Source organism: Cynocephalus volans, chromosome 4 (genome assembly GCF_027409185.1).
Source record: "Cynocephalus volans isolate mCynVol1 chromosome 4, mCynVol1.pri, whole genome shotgun sequence".
Taxonomy (NCBI): domain Eukaryota; kingdom Metazoa; phylum Chordata; class Mammalia; order Dermoptera; family Cynocephalidae; genus Cynocephalus; species Cynocephalus volans.
Window position 1 is genome coordinate 152,586,331 of NC_084463.1, and position 25,954 is coordinate 152,612,284.

At 51.4% G+C, this 25,954-nt stretch overlaps 1 protein-coding gene across 2 annotated transcripts; it reads right to left on the reverse strand.

The window, feature by feature from the left end:
- Window positions 1-472: 472 nt before the first annotated feature.
- On the reverse strand, window positions 473-24,115 carry SLC43A1 (solute carrier family 43 member 1). 2 transcript variants are annotated; one of them, XM_063093917.1, is made up of 15 exons: window positions 23,829-24,115; window positions 22,366-22,532; window positions 14,615-14,792; window positions 14,467-14,522; window positions 14,251-14,327; window positions 11,806-11,898; window positions 9,634-9,767; window positions 8,407-8,585; window positions 6,933-7,079; window positions 6,806-6,841; window positions 6,435-6,573; window positions 4,594-4,735; window positions 4,250-4,323; window positions 2,383-2,506; window positions 473-1,206 (listed from the first exon to the last, which is right to left on the reverse strand). In XM_063093917.1, exons 2-15 carry the CDS (start codon window positions 22,517-22,519, stop codon window positions 1,060-1,062), a joined length of 1,680 nt encoding a protein of 559 aa, XP_062949987.1. In that variant the 5' UTR covers window positions 22,520-22,532; window positions 23,829-24,115; the 3' UTR covers window positions 473-1,059. The 2 variants fall into 2 exon arrangements, with proteins under 2 accessions (XP_062949987.1, XP_062949986.1); XM_063093916.1 differs by lacking the exon at window positions 23,829-24,115 and adding an exon at window positions 23,181-23,251.
- Window positions 24,116-25,954: the final 1,839 nt, after the last annotated feature.

Below are 25,954 nucleotides of genomic sequence, written 5' to 3' on the forward strand. Positions count from 1 at the left end.
TAACTTTAAGGCTTCACTTTATTTATTTATTTTAAAGCCTCACTTTAATGCTAAAAATAAATGTAAATATAGTATGTGAAGCTCAAAATTTGCATGAAGTTTTAAGATAAAATAGGAAATTACAAAAAAATGTTACTTTCAGCAGGCCCCAACAGGATTTTGGTAGGAAAGTTTCAATCATCCCTTAGCATTCTTTCTAAAGCATTCTGCCCTGATCCCCTGTATGGAGGCCAACTTCTTGGATATACCCCAAACCCTAGGAAGCGGGGGGTAGGATCTGGACTGCCTCTAGGCACTAAGGGAGGGCATGGTTGAGAACAGGGAGGTGAGCCTGACAGCCAGAGGCAGACAGGCTGGCACTGCAAGCGTCCTACTTAATGCCCAGCAGAGCCTGGGTGAGAAAGGACAGGGGGTGTGGGAAGACACTCCCCACATTGCCAAAGCACAGGCATACACCAGCCAGTCTCTCACTTCCATTTTTATTTCCTCTAAGACCTGCAAGCAGCAGCACCAGGGAGAGAACCTGCCCTCCAAGCCCTGGAAGGGGCTGACCCCCCTTACCCCATCCAAGACACAGCTGGCAACTCAACCCCCTTTCTTTCTGAGGGGAAGGTTCTGTCACACACACACGTGCACACACACATATACATACGCACTCTTGCACACGCTTGGCAGCTGGGACCTGAGGGGTAGGCTGTTCGCTGATCCCACAAGCTCCCAAGAGGCACCAGGAGGCAGGCCTTTAGGACGAAGGCCCGGAGAAAGGGCAGCCCCATACCCTGGTCTCCTCCAATCCAAGGAGGATGAAGACCCAATCCCTCTAGCACAGGAGCTGTCTTCAATCAATGGAGCGTTGCTTTGGGGGATTTTTTTTTTTAAGAGTATTTTTGGTTTTTTCCTATTTGCAAGTTCCTACAAAAATAGAACTTCTCTTGGTATTTATAAATCCATGGCCCCGGGCTCTATGCATATGCTACAGGTAGAAAAGCCATGTGGGGCATTCCCTTTGGTTGCTCAGAACTTGGTGGCCTGTCTTCCAAGTCCTTTGGTCTCAGGAGTCTATGCAGTCATCTGGCGACCGCGGAGCACCTTCAGTGGGCCCATCCCATTGGCAGTGTACTCCCTCTGGAGCCGGGTACGGTAGTAGAAGAGGTAGGAAGGTAACAGGAATCCCAGGAGTGAGAACAGCAGGAGGCCCAGATTCACCTTTACAGCAAGGAAACAGAAACAAAGAGTCAAGTAAGTACCCATTCTCCTTCACCATCCTCAAGGACCCTTTTTATCCTCCAACAGGGAGAAGAAGGCAGCCATTTCTGCTCCAGGTCTTGGGCCAGGATGACAGACATAGCTAGCACTTGTGTGCAATCGCTGTTCCACCAATATCTCCTTTAACGTTCAGCAGCCCTGCAAAGTGGCTGAGATGAGAACGCTTGGGTCTCAAAGTAGAAGAGCCTGGTCGGTGCCCACACGACAGGGCACCCTCTGGGCACGTATGAGCTAGGCGACAGCACTACAGGTGTCTGAGCTGGTCAGGCTGCTCCTGAAATGGGACCTTCTAGGCTAGTAACTTTGACCACTGGAGATGTCTACCAATGGGATCCTGTTCAGGGTAGCGAGAGGAGGCTCTGAGGCACAGTTAAAGGAGCTGGGCTGTGCAGGAGAGAGGCCTGGAAGGCCCTGGACAGTGGCCCTCCCATGGCTCTGACTCGGTCCACATCCTACTCTGTATTACTCACTGTGTGATTTGGGGCATGTAATCCCAACTCTAGATGTCTCCTTCTAAGGGCTGTCGTGGCAAAGACTGAGTGAAAAAAAGGTGCCCAGCATGCTAAGCATGCAATGAATGTTCAGTAGATGGTGGTGGTTATTTCATCTTAGTTCTTGTGGGAGGAGGGCAGAGAGAAGACCAGTTTCAGGGAGGCAGATGGCAGTCCAACGTTAAGGAAAAGCTGTTCTAACAATAACAGTGCTGCCTCGCGCAGGAGTGGGCGCCCCGTCACTGAGGGTATTTGAACTGAGAGGGAAGGCCCCCATTCAGGAGTGCTGGAGAGAGGTCCACTGCATGGTTCTGGAACACAGGCTCAAGGATCCGGACCGGGCCACTTCTCAAATCACCTGGGAGCTTATTAAAAACAGACTCCTAGGGTCAGGCCAAGAGATGCTGATTCAGTAGGCTGGGGAATCTGTATTTTTAAAACACTCTGTGAATGGCTCTGATGGGCATCCAGCTTGGGAACCCAATTAAGACCTCTGAGGTGACTTCTGGCTGAGAGAAGAAGAGTGAGGGATTCTATCACATATAACTCCCTACCCCGACCCTGCCTCTTTCCCTGCACCCAGGAAGGTGACTCCTGCTGCCCCCATGCCAACCCCAGCTCTCACCCAGAATGGCTCTCCTTTCAGGGGTCCCACCATGGCCATGAAGAGTGGCTGCTGGAGCAGGGCAAACACAGCACTGATGAGCGACTGCAGGCCTGTCAGCGTCCCAAAGTGGTTGGATGGGAACCTGTCCATGAGATTGGGGCCAAGCATAAGGGCGAGGGGCCCTCTGCGGCCCAACACCCTGCCACCCCCTTCCCCAAACATTGCCCTATGTTGGCCAGGCGGGGCAGTGCTTAAGAGTTCAGGCTCTTTGCACGAGCTTTTTGGTCCCCGGCCTCAAGGGTGTATTCTGTGACTTCAGGGCCACCAAGCTGGGTTCTGACATCTACTGTCTGTGTGATAATAGCAAATAGCTCAACCTCTCTGAGCCCATCTCCTTTGGTAATAACAGGGATGGCATGAACCTCACTGAGCTGTTCACTGTATTCTTTCAACAGATACTAAGCTCTTACTCTGTGCCAGACACTGTTCTAGGTGCCGGAGGTATAGCAACGAATCCAACAGACAAGGATCCCTGCCCTCGTGGAAGTGGCATTCTGATGGAGCAGGTGGTGGTCAGACAGTAAGCAAGACAGATGCACCGTGTGCAAAACAGTGGTAAGTGCTAAGGAGAAGGGGGTGTGGGTGTCAGGGGACTGCAACTGTAGACAGAATGGCCAGGGAAGGCCACACTGAGAGGACAGCTGGGTAAAAGGCCTGAAGAAGGTGAGAAGGTGAGACTGTGAGTGTGCAGAGACCTGCAGGAAGAATGTTCTAGAAAGAGGGACCAACACATGCAAAGTCCCTGAGTGGGGAACATGCTTGGGGTTTCCAAGGCACAAGGTGGCCACTGTGGCTGAGGCAGAGTGAGTGAGGGGGCAGGGGAAGGGAGAGGTCCCGGGGACCGGGTCTTGCAGGGCCGTAATAAAGCCTCTGGCTTTTACTGAGACAAGACGGAAAACCACGAAGTGACGTGAAGAGACTTGTGTCCTAGCAGGGCACACCAGCCCCTGTGTTAAGAATAGACTGAGGGAGGGCAAGGGCAGACTTGGGGAGACTGTCTGGAGGCTCCTGCCATAACCCAGGCTAGAGGTGACGGTGGCTTGGACCGGGCGGCAGGGGAGATGACAAAAAGGGGTCAGATTCGGGGAGTGTGGGATGTGGAGCTGGCAGGATTGCTGATGGACTAAACATGAGGAGGAGGGAGGAAAATCGAGGGTGACTGGCAGGTTTTGGCTCAAGTGAGTGAAGGAAAGGGAGCTGCCCTCTGCTCAGAGGCTGCAGTGGAGTTAAAATCAGGGAGTGGTGGTCAAGTGTCCGCCCTGTGCCCGCCACGGAGGAAGCACTCGGTAATGGTTATGATTCTATCATTGCTATTGTAATGCCCTGTGCTACTCTGTCACCCATGCAGGGGACAGTCATTCAGCAGCACCTGGCAGTGGACTCCAGGACAGAAAGGGAACTGGGGACCATTCAACATGAAGGAAAGTAATAAGGCAAACAACACTGCCACCGGGAAATTTCTACAGGGTGGGCATGGGGCCACTTTGGGGGCCAATCCAGACTGCAGATAGAGGACCAAAGTGCCATCAAGTCAACTATTTCAGCTTCCTCTCAGGGAAGACTTTCTGATGTGGGAGTCATGCTGCAGTGGGGCAGACTGCCCGAGAGGAAGTGAGCTCCCGTCATTAGAGGGGCTCAGAGAGGGGAGCAGACCCGACAGCTTCCAGGATCCCCCACTCGGGGATGGCAGCAATCAAGGGAGGGGGAGGGGGAGGGGGAGGTGGGAGGGCGCACATCAGGGATGTCTGGGGTCCCTTCGACTCTGCTCTGGGACTCTCAGTTATGGGGAGAAGCTCAGGAAGGCAGCTCAGCCCCACAAACTCACACTGCAGCGTAGAGGCTTCCACAGGCAGAGTGGAAGAAACCTCGAACCACGGTGTGCAGGATGAATGTTACAAACTGAAAGCAAAAAGAGAGAGAGAAGAGGTTCAGAAAGAGCGTTGGAGTAGGAGGAAGAGTGAGTAGGGAGAAGAGGGACATGGCGGCCTTGCTGAGCCGTCTACACGTTCCTACCCACCTCGCCAACCCGATCCCTAGAAACACTTCCTCGAGAACCTGGATAACAGTCAGACCCCGAGAGGCATGGTTCCAGGACGGCAGGCACCGGTGAGCCGTCCCTTTGGAGGAGTCCTGGGAGGCAGCGCGAGGGGGAGGGGTGCAAGTGGGTACCTGGAGGTGTAAGTTGTTGATGAGGCAGGTGATGCCAAAACCCACAAGCAGAAAGTTGGTCAGGGTGAAGGCGTTGATAGCATTGGTGAGCTTTTGGATCTTGCAGTAGCGTGGTTTGATGGACTTGGAGGCACCCCCATCCCTGAGGAGAACAGGCAGTCATTGGCCACTGTCTCTACCTCCCTGGCAGCCCCCCCTGGTTCTCTCAGCCTGGCCCCTTCCCTTCCTGATGGACCTTTGCTGTTGGGGCAGCAGAAAAGATAGAAAACCATTTCTCCAACTCTGCATTTCTCAAAGTGTGGTTCTCCCAACCAGCTACACAAGCATCAGCTGGGGGCTTTCTTACAATGCAGATTCACAGGCCTAACCTCAGACCTCAGAATCTCAGGGGTGAAGCCCAGGAATCTGACTTTCAACAAATATCCTGAGTGTTTCTCATGCAAGCTAAAGTTTGAGACCAGGGGATGGGGAGGAAGGTGGGGAATGGGGATCTCTCACACTGTCTCTCATCAGAAGCTGCAGGGAAGGTGTCTCTGCCCACCAGCCTGGACAAAAGCAGATGCCAGTCTGAAGACAGCAGCTCAGCCCTGACTGCCCAGCAAGCTCCTCTCTCTGGCATGATCAAGGGCTCTGAGGCCAGCTCAGGAGAGAAGTCAGCAGGCTGCAGTGAGAGCAGGCTGCCCACGTGTCCTGGACAGAGGGCCCTGGTAATAGACCCCGGCCATCAGGAGCAGAGGGTAGAGGAGGAAGACTGGGTGCCAGGATCGGGGCACCACTGGCCAGGAGGGAAGCCACTGGACTGATTCTTAGATTCCTTCTCGGCTAGTCTTCCTCTCCCATCCTCTCAGGACTATTCGATCAACACAAAAAGACCGAAAGCAGTCGGAAGACGGGTTCAAGACCCAGTGGTGGTCTCCAGCCAACAGCATGGCCCCCAATGATCCCTGCCTCTTGGTATGCCCACCTTTGTGTAGTCCCCTCCCACACTCTACCAGGGTTCCTCTGTGAGACCAACAGAATATGACAGAAGTGATGCTATGTTACTTCCAAGATTATGTTATAAAAGACACGGCAGCTTTGGTCTTGGTCTCTCTCTCCTAGAGCTCTTGCTCTTGGGGATTCCAGCCACCATGTCCTGAGCAGCCCTATGGAGAGGTCCACGTGGGTAGGATGTGAACCTCTTGCCAGTAGCCACATGAGTGAGCTCTGAAGCAGACTTTCCAACCCCAGTCAATACTTCAGATGACTGCAGCCCCGGCCAGCAGCTTGACTACAACCATAATTATGAGTGACCCTAAACTAGAATCCCTCAGCTAGGTCACGCTCAGATTCCTGACTCTCTAAAACTGTATGAGATAATAAATGTTTGCTGTTTAAAGATGCCAAGTTTGGGAGTAATTTGTTATACAGTGATAGATATCTAATTCACCAACTCTCTCTCTTCCTAGGCCTAACAAGGTTTAAAGTAAACCCTTTAGAGCATGAGTTCTGGAGCCTGCTCCCGAAAGCTGTGTGATCTTGGGTAAGTTACTTAACTGCATAACCCTGTGTCTCAGCTTCCTCATCTGTAACATGAAGATGATAACATAACTATCTGAGAGCTGCTGCAGGACTAAATAAGATAATGCAAGGTGCTCAGTCAGCACTTAATGTTAGCTATTCTTATTATCAAAGCAAGCTATGGCCCTTCTTTGCCTCAGTTTCCTCATCTGTAAAATGGGGAGGTACCCCTGCTCTCCCAGGGCTCTCGGGAGAATGAAATGAGATGCTGGATATGAAAGCACAGAGAAAATGAAAAGCACTGTCTGACCACTTGCTGTCACCATCCCTGTGCAGGCCACCTGGCATCTCCGAGGGCAGTGCTCTCAGCTGGGGCATCCACACAGTCCTTGATCCTCCAGTCCATGATGTAGCCGATGAGGGGGCAGGTGAGAAGGCACAACAGCTGCATGGCCCCAAAGACAGAGGAGTAGAAGCCAACTGGACAGGTCAGGAAGGGAAGTGGGGTCAGGAGGTGGCTGAGGGATGCCAGCAGCTCAGTGGGCACTGCCACCCACTTGCAGTAGATGACAGACATTGCCAAAATAGCCCTCCTTGGACCCCAGATTCTTAGATCCCCCAAATGCCCAGGGTCACCAGGGTGGAGTCCCGCTCCTGCAGAGTGGGCAATGGCAGGGTGGGTGTGGGCAGGGCCCTGCTTTCATCTCCCTACCTGTCTCTGCTGCCTTTTGTTTCAGGTCATTCGTCTCTGTGGGTGGAGGGGAGACATGGTGAAGGGAGCTCAGCCAGCGTGACCCTCCTGTGTCCCCCACTCCCCAGGGGGCTCAGCAGTGCCTCACCATACTCCTGGCCACCAGTCACAAGGTACTCCAGCATCTTGTTCATGGCGCCCATGTAGAAGATGATCCGCAGCTGGGTCATGCCCATGGTGAGGAGGCTCCACAGGAAAATAGGGGAGCAGAGGCTCTTGCGAAAGGGGACAGACCCTGGGGAGATAGCAGGGTGCACCCCTGAGCCCCAGACTTTCCACTTCCCTCTGATAGTCTCAGCTCCTGCAGTTCTAGTGGGGGATCTGACACGATCTATGTGACTTCAGAGAGGAACTGGTTCAGAGACAGGAGGGTTTGAACTCACTTGCCTCCATGTTCTTGCCCAGTTATACAATTATCTCCACAGATCATTTCTAGGTGACCTCTGGATATGTACACACCCTATACTTCATGTAGTATTAACTCTGAAGCACTTACCATGTGCTGCACACTTGACACATATCATCCCATTTAATCAACTCTTACAACAACCCTATCTTTACCCCATTTTACAGGTGAGGAAACTGCGGCACAGAGAGCTAAATGACTTGCCTGGGCTCACAGGGCTGGAAGTGGCAGGTCTGCCTGACTCAGGCTCATGCCCTTAGCTACTCTGCCCTATGAAGATCAGCAGTGGAGATAACCACCCTCATAAATGCACACTATTTGGGCCGAGCCTGTGGCGCACTCGGGAGGGTGCTGCGCTGGGAGCGCGGCGACGCTCCCAGCGGCCGCGGGTTCGGGTCCTATATAGGAATGGCCGGTGCACTCACTGGCTGAGTGCCGGTCACGAAAAAGACAAAAAAAATAAAATAAAATAAATGCACACTATTTTGCACTTTACAAAGAGCTTCCACATCCCCAGCATCATTCATTCCTCACAATTAACCTCCCTGTTTGGTGGGTGTTATTAGTGCTAGCTGAACAGATGAAGAAAGCAAGAGTTAGGGTAAGTAATCTGCCCAAATCACACAGCCTGTAAGTTGGGAGCAGGACTCAAAACCCCAATCTCCTGACTCCAAGGCCCATGCTCCTTCCACTAATCATGGAGCTGACTGTCCAGGGGACTCAGACACCTTAGGAAGCAACCCTGGCAGAAAGTGGGTGCAGCTCCTCCTGTGGCCAGCAGGGGGCACCAGCCAGCCAGGTTTTGGAAGGCTCCTGCCTGGAGGCTCGCTGGCCTGGCTGCACCTGATGCAATAGGCTCAGAGGTTGCAGGGAGCCCTGAGGAAACCAGCTGCCCACAGGCCTGCCCGGCCCCCATTCTGAAAGCTCCTCTCTCCCCATCCTCGGAATCCAGCAGGGTACCCCTGAATCTGAACTTCCCAGAGTTGTCTGAGCTTTGACTTTCCCCATCTGTAAATAGGAAGAAAGCCCTACTTGCATCATGGGGTGTTGTGAGGACCCAAGAGAGGTGAGAATGAGTGCTCAGACATGAGTACGCACTAAGCATGAGGACCCACCTTCCCCATCCCCCAGGCTGGCACCCTGAGCACACACTCACTCTCAGGAAGGTTTTTCGAGATGCCATGAACATCTTGGGATGAGATGAAGATGTTGGCCCCCTCCTCCAGGCTGGGGGCCTTCTGGCTCAGGCGCTGGCCCACGGTGGTCACATGGTTGTAGAAGCGGTCACCTGTCACTTTATGGTCCAGGGCCAGCCCACTGAGCCTGATCTTCTTCCTGCCGGCAGCCAGCCGAGAGCGTGTGGGAATCAGCCACATGCAGCTCACCCTCAACAGCCTACATCTAGGCCGACATCCCAGTCTGTCCCAGGGGTGCCAGCCAAGAACCCCTTAACCCAGCACTGGCATGCCCGGTAATAAGCTCCGTAATGCAGGGCTTGTGTCTGTGCTGCTCAGAGCCTGGCCCAGGAGCCACCTTAGAGCAGGTTCCCAGTGAAAGGAGTGGATCAGTTGTTTTTCACTTAGGCTGTTCCCATGGAGGAGGTGACATTAAGAATTCAGAGTCTGAAGTCAGCCTCATTCCAGCCTTAGATTCACCCCCTTTTCAATGGCATGACCTTTGGAAAGTCACTTTGCTCCCTGCACCTTTGTTATTAATGGAGTTAATAACAGAATCTACATCATACAGCTGTTTGAGAATGACGGGGGACAAGTAGAGTGCCTGGCATACAGTAGGCACTCAATAAATGTCAGCTATATGACTGTCACCTGTCACCTTATGTGCTTGGATGTAGAGCATCACCCCTGACCCCTGCTGAACTGATATGGGGTTAGGAAAAGTTGGCATTCGGGTTTCTCCACGAAGTGTTGGGCGGCCTGATTTCTTTGTATCCCCTCTTCTGGGTCCACTTGGCATCTGGAGCTATTGCTGGGGTTCTTCCTACTCCAACCTCCTCCAGACCCAGAAAATATAATAACAGTAACAGCCAAAACATTTCAACCACCTGTTATGTGCCAGCTTTATTACTTAAAAACATCTGTGGGGGCTGGCTGGTTAGTTCACTTGGTTAGAGCATGGTGCTGACAACACCACAGCCAAGGGTTCAGAGTCCCATACTGGCCAGCCACCAAATAAAAACCCCACTAAAACCTGCCTGTGGATAGGTGGGATCAGGCTCGTTGTGCAGGTGAGAAAGCAGAACTCAGAGAGCTGAGGCGATCTGCCGAGCTGAGAGCCAAATCCAAGACTCTCTGGCTCCACAGCTGATTCTGCCCAACACACACACCACCACAGCCCCAGCCCCCCTCTCCCTCCAGCCACTCACGTGTAATTAACTTCCTCAGGGGCAGGAAAGGCTTCCATAGGCCAGTTGAGGGCACAGTTCAGAAAGATGAGGCAGGCCAGGCCAGACCACGTGAACATGATGGCCATGAAGGAGACGCCAGAGTCGTAGATCAGCTGTGGGAGGAGGGGGCAGGCCCGTGGGGGAGGCTGCCTGGCCCCAGCCCCCACCAAGGTAAAACGCAGGCCTCAGAGGCTTCCGAGGTCCCTTCTACCCCTCTCTTTGTGCCCGAGTTGCAGATGAGGAAACCAAAGCCAGAAGTTAGAGTCAGAAGACCCACCATTCCTCTTCCTTTTTCACCTAAGCCCCCCAAAAGAGGTGTGAAATAGTCCCCACAAGGTGCTGCAGTTGCTGGCCACTCGCTCAAAATATCAACTTATAAAGGCACGTGCATTTTGCCTGTGACTCCATAGACATTCGTGTTTATGTTCACACAAAAATGTCATTTCATATTACGTACAAAGGAAAATTAATGCTCTAGGTTTACCAGGCCTAACCCTATTTATCCTGCCACTTTCTGGCATGTTCCTTGGAAGGAAAAACAAACCTACTCTGAGAAGCCTTATCTCACCTTTCACAGGTGCTCCCAGGTATGACAATTGAGGGGGGAGGGTACAAGTGCTCAAGCCTCCTAAACCAGGACAAGTAGGTTCTGAAGTGATGGGGATTCTTTGCAACCGTGTGAGCCCCTCTGATGGAAGAAGCCTGGTGCAGAGAGAGGATATTGTTCCTCTTGTCCTCTCCCATACCATCTGCCTGGGATGACTGACGTCTGCCCTCCCCTCGAGCTCCTGCTTGGAGCTCCAGTCCCTGCCTGGGAAAACTTCTGCTCCTCCTCAGCCTTGGGTCTCAGGGCTCTTTCCTCCCTGGGCCACATCCCCAAATTGTGGGGATGAGACCCTAGTTCCTCAAACTCTACTCCCTCAGTTGAAGAGAACAGAAAACTGCCCACCCTCCACGCCTGCCCACCAGAACCACCAAGGACCACCCCACCCGTGCACACTCTCAAACTCCTTTGGAGAGTCTGAGCCAAGTGCCCTCTGAATTAACAAGTTAAAGTGCCAAGGTGGAGTTTGAGAAGCATATCACGGCCGAGTTGAGGGGCTGCTTTGATATCATCTGACAGAGGAAGGAAGAAACAGGCCCCCAGCTCGCCCTGAGCTACAACTCAGGCCTCCTGGCTCCCACGTCCACCAGGCTGACCTGTCCAGGATCTAGCCTGGCATGGACTCACTTTGTGACCATGGACCAAGTCACCCAGCCTTTCCGGAAGTTGTGGTAACAGATGTGACTGAGAGGTTGAATGAGGCCAAAGCGTCGGGGACCTTGAATGCACATGATGGGTGATAACGAAAAAAAAAAAAATCTATTCTGACCAGGTCAACTAATTTGTAGTGCCTTGGGAGATCTGGGATAAGCCAGCAGACATGTCCACCTGTTCTGGAAAATGTTATCAAAAGACCATTTTTACTTAGAAACAGATGTGGTGGCACCAGAAGTCATAAAATAACCTAAGTGACTTCTTATAACCCTTCCCCTAGATCCCCACATGCAGGATGTAACCTAGTAACCATCCCAAATCCATACGTCATTTACAGCCAGTAGAAAACCTGATGAAGTGATTAGGCGGGGCTGTCCTTTGATCCTTGCTCCTTCCTGTGATTATAAAATGCTAAGCTCTGCTGGCTCTCCTCCGAGTTCATTTCTCAGGGCGACCTTACCTATGCATTTCCCTGGTCACAATCATCACAGTGGCTCAAAAAATCCTATGCTTTATATGTTTCAGCCTGAGTTTGTTTTAGGTCAGCAAAGGGTTGGACTTGATTCTGTGGGTGAAGCAAAACCACTGAAGGTTTTTCAGCTGTGTGTGAGCCAGTTCACCTAAGAGCCTCTGGAAGTCATGTGAATGACAGATGAGAGAGAGAAAAGATCGGAGACAGACCAGGTGAGAAAGGTTGCCTTGGCCCAGAAGAGAGGAAGAAGGCCTGTGCTGGGACAATGGCAAAAGAAAGGAGGGGACAAAGAAGTCAGACCCACAGGTCAGTGACAGAATCACCAGTTCGAACAGCCACGACTCACCCAGCCCCACCCAGTTTTGTGTCAAGGTAAACGGAAAACCCAGGTGACTTCACTGGCCCCCCAAGCAGCTCCTACCTTGATTCCTGGGAATGTGATGGCAGAAGAGGCATAAGAGCCGATCATGAGGGCCATGAAGGTGGATCGCAGGTTCCCAAACATGTTGGGCAGCTGAGGAGGACAACGATGTCAGTGAGCAGGAGGCACCCTGACACCTGCCTAGGGCTCCCCTTCCCAGCCCCACCTGAGAAACCATCTCACCGCTGAGGCATCTCACTGGCATTCCTCAAAGTGAGCTCCAGGAACAACAGCCCCAGGAGACACAACAGAAAAATCCCAAGGCAAAATCAATGTGGGAAGTGTACTCCAACTACCCACCTCCTACACAGTCACAATGCACCTTAGCGTCTAAAAGGCTCCCAGAAATGCCTTCAAAGAGAAATTCTGTCAATTTTAACACCACGGTTTCCTGAGTTTGTTGTTTATGAAACCCTTTTATCACATGACACCTCTGAACAACCCATGGGACAGGCATTTAAGAAACACTGATCTAGTCCAAATCACTTTAGATGAGAAAATTGAAGCCCAGAGAGGGAAAGAAGTGTACTAAAGTTCACAAAGCACACTGCTTGCTGACCTTCTCCCCTGTTCTGGACAGCCCAGTTGTATCCCAAGGCTGTGACTCTGGCTGATCCTGTGACATTATGGTGCCCCTTAACCCTTCTAATGGCCCCAAATACCAGCCCACAGTTTCTGCTGAACCAGGACAAGGCATAGGAAGGGCCAGGGAAGTGAGGGTAGGACTAAGGGGGGGGGGCAGGGGCAGGCCAGGTCTCCCAAACGGGTGGCTCTGATGTTCAGAGCAGGCCCAGAAATCCCACAGTCGAAAATTAACTGATTCCGTGTCCTGCTCACTGGCCTGAGCCAGGCCCTCAGGGGAAGGCAAGGCTGTCAGGATGTTCTGTGCCTAATCCTACCCTGGCCCCACCATCCTCCCCTGGTCACCAGATCCCACAGTGGGGAAGGACCTTAGATACCACAAAGAGGGGGAAACCCAGCTCAGAAGGGGGACCTCGAAAACCTCCACTAAGGAAGGTGCTTGAACACAGAGATTGAGTCTTCCCCCAGACTCCCACCCCCAGGTGGCACCGGAAAGGAGTGGGTCCAGGTTGGCCCACACTCCAGCAGAGGTTTCCCTGGCACCCTGTATCTGCGAGGCCGGCTGCCAAAGGACGCCAGGGAAGAGTGCCAGGGCCAGGCCTCCTCCCCACCCCCCAGGCGCCCGTGGGCCGTCTCCGCCCAGCACGGTGGGGAGTGGGTAGAGGGTGAAGCCGGCTGGCTAACCCCAGGAGGGCAGGCTAGAAGAACGCGGGCAGCGGCCGCAGCACTGGACGTCCTGGCCAGAGACTGGCCAGCTCAGCGGCCCGGAGGGGCGGGGCCGGCTGGGGGCGGGGCCGGCCAGAGGTGGGGCGGGGGCGGGGCCGGCGCCGGGCTCTGCCATTGGCTGGAGCATACGGGCTGCGAGGAGCCGCCAGCCCTGCGGGGGGGCCCCCAATGGGCCGGCTGGGCCAGGGTCTGAGGTCAAGCCCTGCACCCCGGGGAGAAGGGATTTAAGGCCCTGAGCCAAGCTGCACAGCGCGGAGAAGGGGCTGTGGAAAGGGGCGGAGAGGAAGGGATCCCGCTTCCTTCCAGAGTTGTGTAATATCCCCAGCTGGAATTAAAGGCGGCTGCTGGGGTGAGGTGAAATTCTGCCAAAATCACCCAGTTTGGCCGTCAGGCGGCCCTCACGGAGATAAACGGCCCAAAGCCAGCCCAACCAGGAACCTTCTCCTCTCTCCAACACAAACACTCCTAAACCTCCAACCCTTATACTCACTAGCTCACATATTCATAAGATATACACTTAGAGAAACACAGACACCCAACTCACACACATATGTCATAGGTGGGGCCATGCGAAAAAGCCGTTTTTGTAGGTCAAGCCCGGCCAGGTGTTGGCAATTTCATACGATTCAACCTAATACACTCACAAATACATTTACCCTCACGCTCTTTCACATGGACAGCATCTCGCACACACATTCTTCCACAATGTGACAAACGTACACACACGGTCTCGGGCTGCTCCCTCCCCTCACTGTCACATCAACCAGTTTTATTTTCTTCCCAGCACTTATGACTGCTGACGTAATTCATTAGTTTACTTGTTTACTGGGTTGTCTGCTCCCCCCGACCCTCACATGCAAGCTTCAGGAAGGTGAGAACACTGTCAGTCCTGTGTGTGCTGCAGCCCCAGTGCCTAGAACAGAGCTCAGCAGACACTCATGGGCTGGGTGTGCACACTCTGACACAGTCCCATCCACACGTGCACAGCCTCACCCCACTCTCGGCTGCCGCCTGTGCGGTTCCACACACGTGCACTTGACCTGCGTCCTCTGAGCACTGCCCCCACTCTTCCTTTCACTCGCTTCTACCCCACCTGTCTCAGATGCGCTGCTGCCAGGCGGTGCCTGTCATACTCACAGTGAGCGACGTGAATGTTAGGCAGATGCCACCAAAGCCATTCAAGGACAGCGCCAGGAATATCAACGGAGACAGAACTGGGAAGGGGGAGAGGGACAGATGAGGGCAGATGTGGGCATCTGAGGAGCTGTGGGAGGCCAAGGTCACTGGGGTAAACACCCGCCTTCATCCCACCCATTCTTTTCTTATGAGAACACAAGAAGCCAAGCAGCTCACCTTCAGTGTCCCAAGAGGCCAGGGCCATGAGGGTGCAGGATGCAGCAAAGCAGAGGCTGTGGGGACACAGGAAGGGGAGGGGCTGACCTGTGAGCACTCCGTGCCTCCCCTCCCTGTCCCCCAGCTCCCCACAGTCCAGCCATCTCACCTGCCAACCAGCCGCAAAGGCCGGGGGCCAAAGCGGTCCATGAGGATCCCCAGTGGTAGGGTGGTGGCACTAAGCACAAAGGTGCCGATGGTGAAGCCCAGGTTGAGTATCTCCTCCTGCAGGTCACAGGTCAGCCACCGGTACTGCTTATCCTGGGTGGTGTTGGTGGTGTTCTTAGCTGAGGAGGTAGAAAGAAGACTCAGCTCATGACAGTAGCAGCAGCTGGGCATAGAAGAGAGTAGCCCAGGGTCAGGGGTCCTGCGCTCAAGCCCCATGCCTCTGATTTATTGCCAACCAGGTGACTTGAGGGGTGGCCTAGAGTCATGTCTATTTGGGGGATGAGGGCTCCATAAATGACAGCAATTAGTATCTCACCCTGGAAGAGTCACACACACACCCAGCCTGAGGTCTCAACTAGCTCAAATAAGATAATGGACATCAAAAAATTCACCAAGTTGTAATGTTCACTCAGCGTCCAAGCTTAGAGGGTTGTGGACCCCAGTAGGAAGCACCCCTGAATCTAGGGCCAAAGTCAGTGAGCGGCTTTAACAGAAGTACCAAGAATTCACTTAAAACTTAGAGGAAGCTTTCCCGATAAATAACATTCTGATAAAAACATTACTAGTTACTATCTACTGAGTACTTAACTATGTTCCAGGCATTGTTCTGAATAGTCACTGTATTAACTCACCACAGCCCCATGAGTCAGTAAAGTATCCCCATTCTCCAGATAACAAAATCGAGGCACAGAATCAGGACCAAGGCACTGTGCTCCTGTACCCTTTAGACATTCACCTGGAGGACTTGTCCTTAAGGTAAACTAACTTGGCGTTGTGGCAAGTTAATGAGAAAGGCTAGTGGTAGGGGGTAATTTCAATTTACTCTGTGCTCAGTGAGTCATGAGGTGGCAGGCCCCCTGCTTGTTGCTAGGCAGCACTGCCAAGGACAAATCCAGGGTGTGCCTGGGAGGCAGACAGACCAGGGTCTGAATTCCCACCACCAGCCTTACTAGCTGTGCAACCTCGGGACAAGTAACTTCCTCTCTTTGAGTCTCAGGCTCCTTGTCCGTAAACAGGAGCAGAGAATGCCTAACCCACAGGCTCCTTAGGGTTCAACTGAAGACAATGAACAAAGAGCTTTGCACAGTGCCTGTTGGAAGTGCTTCTGAAATGGGTGAGGCTGGGTAGATGAAGGCCCTCCTGCAGGGTCACGATGAGGTGGGCACATACTCCAGATGCTGGGATCCCACAGTGAATAAGACAGGAAGCTCTCACTCTCATGGGGCTTACATTTGATAACAAGGAAACAAATGGATGCTGATTTAAAGAGTGACAGGTGCTGTGAAGAGAACAAAAGAGGGAGATGTGATAGTGCCTGGGGGTAGAGAGCATCTGCCCTCCCTGGTGACAATATCCCCTGACCTCAGGTCTCTGAAGGGCACGCAGGCAGCAGAAGCGTAGAGGGTAAAGCGATATGTGTGTTAGCATATGGAAGAACATAAAGAATTGTCAGATCATGAGTGTTGGCTAACCAGGGAAGGAACTGCCTTGGGCAATGGGGAGTTCCCCATCATACCAGCTGCCAAGAAGACTGGGGAAAGTGCTCTGGCACCTGGAAGAAGTGGCTGGGGGTTAGACCACACAGCCTTTGGGGTTTGGGAGAGCCCTGTAGTTTAGTGATCTTTGTGATCACTGTTCATTTTTACACCAGGTTTGCCTGCACTAGTTTACTCATTCCACACCCACTTATCAGACACTTACTATATGCCAGCACTGTGTGGGGGCAGTGGGTAAAGCAAGAAGAAACGCCAAGATAATTTAGACCAGAAGCTCCAAACAGGTGACCAGCATTGGTCCCCACCCATGTTTTGCTTGGCTCACAGTGTTGACCCTTATAATGCTGTAAATTGTAATTGGGTGCCAGTTTAAAATCAAAAGTTATCACATAAAAATCTAGATGGCTTCTCTTTAAAAAGTCGGAAGATCCAGCTATTACTGGAGCTGAGTGGAGGCCACCTGTTTTCACCAGGGCTTGCCTCCTCAAGGGCACATGGGTCCTGCCCTCTCCCCTTCAGCTCCCAGGTGCTATCTTACACCTGCTGTGCTTTATCTAGTTATTATCACCCGCCTGGCCCCAACTGGCATTTGAATTTGCACCCCCTGAATTACACTGTTCTTGCTTCTAAGTCTTTCACAATCAAATGACAATTTCCTTCACAAACAATCCCACTAGGTTGCAATTCATTAACACCTAGTTTGTGCCAACTCTTTCCATATAGAATCTCACTTAATCCTTACAACAACCCTAAAAAGTAAGGATAATGGTCCCCATTTTATAGGGGAAGAGGCTCTGAGAAGCAAAGCAACTCACAGTCCAGCTTCTTACAGGCAGACTCAGATTCAAATGCAAGGGAATTTCCAAAGCCAACACTTTGGATGATTGTCTGTTGCACTATAGGGCCTCTCTGTTCTGCACAGGCCAGCTTAGTATGTTTCCCAAACTTATGCTAGTATTCTCAAGGACATGTGCTCTTCCAAGGATGCAGAATCAGTAAGTGAGTGAGAGGCAGGCTTAGAAGCCAGGAAAAAATGTTTCCCAATGTGTGGTATGCACACCATGTGGGCACTCAGGATGGGATTAGTTAGCAGTACATGGAACGGTTTCTGAGGTTTCATTATTATTAGTTATTTGAATGTGTATTAGAAACATACACATATATATGTATATATTAGAAATACATATATGTATATGTATGATGTGTGGATGTAACATCAAACCCACAATTCCAAAGATATTACACTTCAGAATGAGGCTGATTTTCTTTTTATTAAAAGTACGTTGATTTAAAAGGAAGTATTAAGTAAATAATAGCAGCATGGCACACAGAGATAGTAAAATCATGAAGGTGGATTGCAAATGATTAGGTCTGGTAAACACTGGAAAATGTGATCATGGTTAAGCTTCTGGAGTCTGACAGAGCAGGGTTCAAATCTGACTCCCTTCGCGGTGCTGCTGAAACTCTCTGGGGCTCTGGAATCCCATCTGTGAAATGGGAACAGTGGCTCAACCACCTGAGAGGCTGGATCTGAGGACTGCCACACATGCACACACAGTGAACACTCACAAAATGATCCCATCTTCTCTGTCTCCCTGGCCAGTGTTCCCTTCCTCATCCCCGATGCTGCTTCACTTTCCTGCAGTTGATACAGTCACATTCACCAAAAAACCTTAGGATTGGGCTCTAGCTTGTATCTTGTCTATTAGCTGGACTCTCCCAGGAGAACCCTGAGCCATCAGAGGTCGGGGGCATCTGCACGATTCCCACGAGGCCCAACAGAAAGGTTCTGGAGTCAGAGCTGAAGTTAAATCTTCACTCTGCTCATTATTTATCAGCTGTGTGACCTTAGCGAGTTACTTAAAATCTCTGAGATTCAGGTTTCTCTTCAATAAAATGGAGTTAATAATAATACTCATAGCACAGATTTGTAGTGAGGACTAAAGATTTAACTAATAAATAGTAAATGCTTAATGAACTTTAGTGATTGTTTTATTTTGTCACTGTTGCTGGATATACAGCAGTGTATGATAAGTTGAACTGCCCTCCCCTAAACTCTGAGTAACAGAGCCCCCTTTAGCTGTGACGCCCCTCTAAGTGGGTCAATCACCCACCCCAGGATAAGAGTAGAAAGCACTGAGAATACAGAGGGTGTGGCAAGGAATACCAAAGTGACACTAATGAATACCTCAATAATGAGCTCTACATTTGTTGAGCTCTTAAATATTTGTTAAATAACATCATTTAATCTTTACGTCTTTGCTCTGTGGCAGGAAGAATGACAATTGTGCACTCTGTTTTCTCTCTCTTTTATTTTTGGCATCTGGCTGGTACAGGGATACAAATCCTTGAGCTTGGTGTTGTAAGGCTGCACTCTAACCAACTGAGCTAATTGGCCAGCCCCCATTTTAGACTTGGAAAGAAATGGAGATCCATAGAGGATAAGTAGCTTGCCTAAGGTCACACAGCAATGATGGCAAAATCGAGTCCAGAACACAATGTCCACCCCCGTCTGTCATCTGAAATTTTGTCTGCTTGCTCTCATTTCATTTTCACAACTCCATGAGGTAGGGATTATTAGTCTCATTTTATATACAGCTAACTGAGCTACTAAGAAAGTTAAGTAACTGTTTCAAATCAGCCAACCAGCACATAGAAGAGCTGGAATCTATGCTGCCTTCTCTTTCCACACACTATAGGGACACAGATTCCTGGTCTGATTCTGTGTTCCTGGGACACCGTAGAGAAAGGGTGAGACTCACAATGAAATGAGGCCTCAAGAAGCAGAAAACGGGCACTTTTGATCAGGCAGCATGACTGAGACAGAACAGGGAATAGCATTCCCAATCAGCCTGACAGCCTCACAGATTTAGGCTGGAATGGAAAGGGGTGCAGGGAAGAGACATGTTCCAAGAGTGGACAAATCAATTCTGAGAAAAAGAAAAGGATTCACTTTGGTCACCTCTAGTGAGACCAAACAGTCTGACTTAGATGCACACCTACATCTAGACAACTCAAAATACCAGGTGGATATCTCAGTCCATATACAAAAATTAACTCAAAATGATCTTAGCTCTTAGGTTAAGTAATGGTTTCTTAAACATGATACCAAAACACAAGTGGCAAAAGAAAAAATAGATAAATTGGACTTCATCAATATTCAAAATTGTTATATACCAAAGGACACCATGAAAAAAAGTGAAAAGACAACCCACAGTGGAAGAGAAATTTTGCAAATCATATACCTGATAAGGGACTTGCATCTAGAATATAAAGAACTCTCACAACTCATAACCCAATTTTTTTAAATGGGCAAAGGATCTGAAGAGACATTTCTTCAAAGATATACCAATGTCCAATAAGCACATGAAAAGATGCTCAAAATCATTAGCCATTAGGGAAATGCAAATCAAAAGCACAAAAAAAATCACTAGAATGCCTTTCATCAAAAAGATGGGAAATAACAAATGTTGTTGAGGATGTGGAGAAATCGGAATCCTCATACACTGCTGGTGGGAATGTAAAACGGTGCAGCCACTTCAGAAAACAATCTGGCAGCTCCTCAAAATGCCAAATAGCTACACTCGTGACCCAGCAATTCCATTCCTAGATCTATACCTAAGAAAAATGAAAACATATGTCCACACAAAAACTTGTACACAGCTGTTCATAGGAGCATTATTAATAATAGCCAAAAAGTGGAAACAACCCAAATCTTCATCAACTGATGAGTGGATAAATAAAATGTGGTTGCCACATACCGTGGAGTATTATACAGCAATAAAAAGCAAAGATGTTCTGATATATGCTCCAAAAAAGATGAACGATTATGCTAAGTGCAGGAAGCCAATCATGAAAGACCACATATTATAAGATTCCATTTATATGAGATGTCAAGAATAGGTCAATCTAATTCTTGTCATAGTTCTTTCTGTGACAGAAAGTAGATGGGTTGTTGCCTAGTGCTTGGGGGTGGAGGGAGGGGGAAGTGGGAGCAGTTATTGCTAATTGGGTACAAGAGTTACTTTTGGGGGAATAAATTTTCTAAAATTGATTGTGGTGATGGTTGCACAACTCTGAATATACTAAAAATGATTAAATTGTATATTTTAAATGGGTGACTTGTAAGGTTTGTGAATTATATCTTAATAAAGGTGTTTTTACATATTTTTTTAAAAGCACTGGTCGAGCCATGGGCCCTCAAAAGCAAATGGGAGTTTTGGGGGTGACGGAAATGTTCTAAATATTGATTGTGGTGATGGTTACTGAGGTGTATAAATTTGTCAAACCTCACCAAAATGTATCATGTAAATTAATTTTTACTAAAGTTAATTTAAAAAAACACCAGGTCGAGAAGGCAAGAAGAGGCTATGGGATGGCCAATGGCAGGCATCAAGTCCACCAGGCAGGAAAGGTCAGGTCCTCTCCAGTCTCCAGGGTAAACTCAGAGGAGACTTGGACGTCATGTGGGTCCCCAAGTATCCCTCTTCTTGGTTCTCTCACCCACCCTGGGCTGCCTATCACTTCTCTCAGGCCTCCTCCTCCTGACCCACCCTGCTTTTCTAGGCCAACTGCCAACTCCACCTCCTCTGGCCCCCATCACCCTGTAATTGGGGCCAGGAGGCACTGGCAAGTCACCAACCCTGGGTGTCACCTGCTGCTTCCTTACAGATAACTCTGGCAGGGGTGGGGCAGTCCCCAGGGTGGAGAGCTGCTGCTCAGAGCAGAGATCAAGACCTCCCCACGTCCACCCTGATGGATTTTGGACGTGGCCAGCGCCATTGTGCACACGATAAGCACCAGCACGAAATAGCTGCCAGCCTCATCTTCCACTCCAGCACCAAGCCCTTCCCCTCTTCCCTTTACAAGAAGCCTCCTGACTTAGAAACAACTTTCCGGCTTCTGCCTCGGCGCCGTTCTCCACCCAGTTACATCAACCTAATGGTCCCTCCCCCGTACATTTTGCACCCAAAAGCTAATATAAACTCTTGCAAACCCATTGTTGGGGCTGTCAACCATTTTCAGGGCAGCCCCGGGCTGTCTTCATTTTGACTACAGCCTGGCAGATTTCTTTCTTTAATAAAGCTTGAACGGTACCCAGCATCTCAGCTCACTTTCTTTCCCACCCCAAGGAATCGGTTTTCTCCCACTGCCACAGCAGGTGCTGTGAGGCAGGGAATTGAACTGAGGAGCCAGGAGAAGCCAGAAGGACACTAACATTTATCAAGCACTGTGCACTCCCATGGGGTAGATATTATTATTATTCCCACTTGGCAGACCAGGCAACTGAAGCTCCATGTTTAAGGAACTCACCAATGTCATCCCACTGGTAATGGTAGTGGAAGCTAGGATTCAAATCCAAGCTGGACTTCCTTCCAAGCCTGCTCCACAATTTGGGGGTTGGAGAAAGGGGACAGGAAGGAGGTAGACAGCCAAACTCTACATCCACCCAGCTCTTCAGGCTGAGCTTGTCGACACAGCACCCTCCTTCCCAGAAAAGGAAGATACCCATCAGATACAATCCCCAGACACCTGGAGGGGTGACTCCCTGCCCCGAGGCAGCTGCAGACAGCCCTTGGTTACCACTCCCAAGGAGAGTTAGAATTCCCACTCCCTCATTCTGGGCCACTTACATAGGCAGAGGTGATTGAAATGGAAAACAAAGATCCTCCACAATGCCTGTCCTAGAGGAAATAGTCTATTAACTTTATGCAAATGGGTGATTTGGAAATCTGGGGGCTCCAAGGTCCTGAAAAGAGAACAGTGCAGGCCGCCCTTTGCATTCAAACTCCACTTTGTATGTCTCTCCTTTGTCTAATTTAGCCTTACAATAGCCCTATTAAGAAATTCCTCACCTAAGAAGTCAGCTAGGTGCAGACTTCTTCAAAGAGCTCTAGACCTGAGGCTCTCAGAGGCTTAGGACTCTGCCAATTAGTCCCAGGATCTGGATGCCCAGCAGGATGACTGGCATTCGGTGACCACTGGATTAGATAAACGAGGTAGAGTGGGCAGAATGCCACTAATTCTCCAGATGAAGTTTGAAGAGATCCAAAAGTGAGGCTGTCCAATTCCCAGCCCAATGCTCCGTCTTGAGGAGCCCCGATTTCTGTCCACCCGAGCTCCTGTCCCTTTGAGGCTTCCACCTCTTCCCTCAGCCGTGCCTCCCCCAGCCAACCCAGCCCCTTCTCAGGCATACCTGGGCATATGTTGGAATAAAAGCCCTCGTTCTTGAGCATGATCAGCAGGGAGCCCCAGCCCAAGAGGACGGCGGAGAAGAAGAGGTTCTCCAGCACGGCCGTGCAGGCCATCCACCAGCGCCTCCGGTACGCCTGCTGCAGCGTGGGAGCCATGCTGTCTGCGAGTCTGCATAGAAAAAGTGCGCTAATGGAAGGGCCCCCCAGTGGCCCCTGGGAAGGGTCCTGCATCATGGTGACTCCTGAGACCCCTTGAGCCAATCCGAGAGGAGGCCTTCATGGAGCCCTGGGCTTCTCAGCTGTGCGGCCGAGCTGGCTCCGCGCGCACTGCCAGTGCCAGGGGCGCACGCGGAGCTGGGCTCCCGCCGGGCCACGATCGGAAACAAGGAAGGTCCTGTCTGCGCGCTACAGCTTCCTGGCGCGCTGCTGGGCTCTCCCACCCAGGCCAGGGAGCGCAGATCCCGGCTCCTAGGGGCCAAATCCCCCAAGTCCCCAAGTCCCCAAAGGTCAGCAAGGGGCAGAGCGCACTCTGAAGCACCGCTGGTTCATGTCTCGCCTCTCGCGCCAGGAAGGACCCCAGAAGCAGGCCGGAGGAGGAAGGGGAAGTCTGAGGCTAGCCTAAGACCCCCGCTCTTCCCGTTGCCCCTCCAAGACCACTCCTCTTCTCTGGGGCCGGGCGAGAACAAGCCCTTTCCCTTTCCACACCAGGCGACCCACGTCCCTACAGTCTCCTGGGCCAAACCGACAGCTGCCACGTGGAGGGAGATCCAGGGCCGGCCCCCCAGCGCCCCGCCACCCCCGCGCGCCCCTCACTTACTCCGCAGGGGGCGGGGCACCACGCGGCGCGCCTGGGAGCCCACCCGCCCCCTCCCGCCCGAGGAGGCGGCTCGGACTTGGGCAGGAAGTCCGGCGGCTGCAGGTTTTATAAGGACAGCGGCGGCGGATGGGCTGGCTGGCGGGCGGGTGTGTTTACCAGAGGGAGGGAAGGAGCCCGGGCCTCCCCTCTGCCGCGGCCGCTACAGCCACCGCGGGAGGAGCCGGGACGCGAGCGGTGCGGGGGCGGGGAGCGACAAGGGGGGGGTGAGATCGAGGAAAGCGGAGAGGAGACGGGCAGGGACGGACAAGACAGAATGACCAGGAGCGAGGGGAGGAAAGTACCAGCCACTTCTCCTGAGGGGCCTCAGTACCCTCATTTGTGACACGGGACTTTGGCGCTCTCGGAGGTCGGTTCGAACTCCGACAAGATGTTGCTCTAAACAGAGGAAGGGCAGCAAGAGGGGGGCTGGGAAGAAGAGAAGAGTCGAAGGGGCCAGAGAAAAAAGGGCGGAGGGACGCGCTTGGAGAGACGGGACAACGTGCCAGGGGACTCACGGGCGCAGGTGATTTGGGGGTGTCGGTGGGAGCCGGCCAGGGTGGCTCTCAGCGGACGCGCAGCCGGGAGCTCCTACCCCCGCCCGCTGCTCACCTCCGGTTCGGGGCAAACGCGCCTCCTGCAGCCGCGGACGCCTCGGGGAGCGCAGCGCGTCCACACTCTCGGCGTCCCGGGTCCGGCTGGCCGAGCCTTGAGCCGCAGCCGCTCTGGGGTCTTCTCTGCGTGCGGGGTCCCGGCGGCCACGGAGCTTCAGTCCGACAGCCCAGGGGTCTCGCCCCTTTTGCCCCCTCGGCAGAAGTCGGCAGAACCCGCGGGGCGCCACGGACCTCCGATGCACAGCATGGGCGCAGTGGAGCTACAGAGTTGATAGTTGTATTTACACGCGTCCAGAGCTGCGCCCGAGGTGGGGGCGGGGGCTCCCTCCCCTTCCCTCCCCCTAGGTCGGGTTTCAGGCGCACGTGACTCGCCCGCTGGTCCCCAGGCGCTCACCCCCGGCACACGCCCCAGCACCTAAATTTCTGCCCTCAACTCTTTTCTCCCTGGGGCGCCCAGACTAACGCCAGGCAGCGCCCTCTGTATCCTTGGTCGAGACAAAGAACGACTCAGCCGGAGCAGACCCACAGCGATGCACAAGGCAGGCTTGGGTGGGGTTTTGAACTGTGCAGCTGAGAGCAGTGTTTTCCGAGAGGCAGAATGACCCGGGTTTCTTTGGAAGTTGGATCCAGGTCTTGAGTCTCGACTTTAAAACTGACTAGCCTAGGTTCCCTTGAGCAAGTTTCTTAACCTCTCTGAGCCTCGTTTTCTCCTCTGTAAATTCGGATAGCAATAGAACATACCTACCTGCCCAAAGTAATTTGGAATTATGATGCAGGTAAAATGCCAACCACAGCACAGCACTTGGCATAGTGAACATAATAAATGTTCGATGTTGCTGCTATCGTTTTTATTGCTTCAGTAGACCTGGTGATTGGATGCTTCCAGACACTTACTGATTGATTCCAGGTAAATCTCTCAGCCTCCCTGAGCCTCAGTTTCCTCATCTGTAAAACAGAGGAAAGATGTCACTACTTGGACTGTGGGGTGGATTAATGAGATGACCATGGTAAAGACATATACAGACGTGAGTTTAATTCAGTGTGTTGAGCATAATAGTGGTGATACCTACAAAGCTCTTTGGAAACATGAGCAACTGTACAGAAAGCTCCAAGAAGGCCTCAGACAAGAGGGGACTGCTGAACAACTGAGCCAACAAGCCAAGAGAAGAACTAACATTTGCTAAGTGGCTACTATATGCTATATATATATAAGTCATCAAAACATCATGGTCTCATTTAAACCTCACAACTTTTCAGAGGGAGAAAACTGCAGGCTTGCAATTGGAACATGGCATCTTGAGGCAGGATGCAAAATCAGGTCCGTCTGGCTTTTAAGCTCTGTTCTTTCCATTCCTCCAGGCTGCGGCAACAGCAAGAGCAAAGGCTTAGCAGTGGAGAAGGCACAAGGAGATCTCATGGTAAAAGTACATGTCAGCCTCTGATGGTTTCACTTCCTAAAATGCAATACTGGCTTCCAGAACTTCCAGATCAAGGTCAAACTCCTTAGCTCAGCACAAGAAGCCTTAGAGTAAAGGTTCTAAGCCAGAGGGTCATGGATCCCTTTGAGAATACAATAAAATGTTATTAATCTGCTCTCTATGAAAATGCTTCTATGAACAACAGCACACACACATTTACATTCAAATTTCAGGGGTTTTGTTCACCTCCCTTCACAAGGCTCCATAAACCCCCATGGCTGGAACAACCTGCCCTTCCTCATCCCAATCCACATATCCGTGTTTTCCCCCCATGAACTGTCAGCTCTGTGAAGGCAAGAACTTGGTCAGTTGTGTTCGCTGCTATATGCCCACCACCTAGAACAGCACCTGGTGCCTAAGAGACTCTCAGTAAGCACATGTGCAGTGAAGAGTCAAGCCAGCTGGTTTCATACTTCCCTGCCTTTGCACCTGCTGTTTCTTCTTGTGGGAATGACAGATTCTCTTCATTTCTAATGTACTCACCCTTCGCAACTCAGCTCGAGTTTCACTTCTTTCTAGAAGCTCTCTCTGATCTCCTAGGCTGGATTAGGGGCCTTGCCCGGATACCTCCCCCACACACTGTGATAACCTCTATTGAAGTTCCTACACTGTTCTAGAATTATCAGCTTAGTTCCCTGACCACTCC

Excerpts from the sequence above, each read along its gene's own strand:
- SLC43A1 (XM_063093917.1), bottom strand. The coding sequence starts at position 22,519 with ATGGCTCCCACGCTGCAGCAGGCGTACCGGAGGCGCTGGTGGATGGCC. Across the intron at positions 11,899-14,250 it reads TAACATTCACGTCGCTCACT|CTGCCCAACATGTTTGGGAA; the intron begins GTGAGTATGACA and ends TGTCCTCCTCAG. Across the intron at positions 4,736-6,434 it reads ACTGCCCTCGGAGATGCCAG|GGATGGGGGTGCCTCCAAGT; the intron begins GTGGCCTGCACA and ends TGTTCTCCTCAG.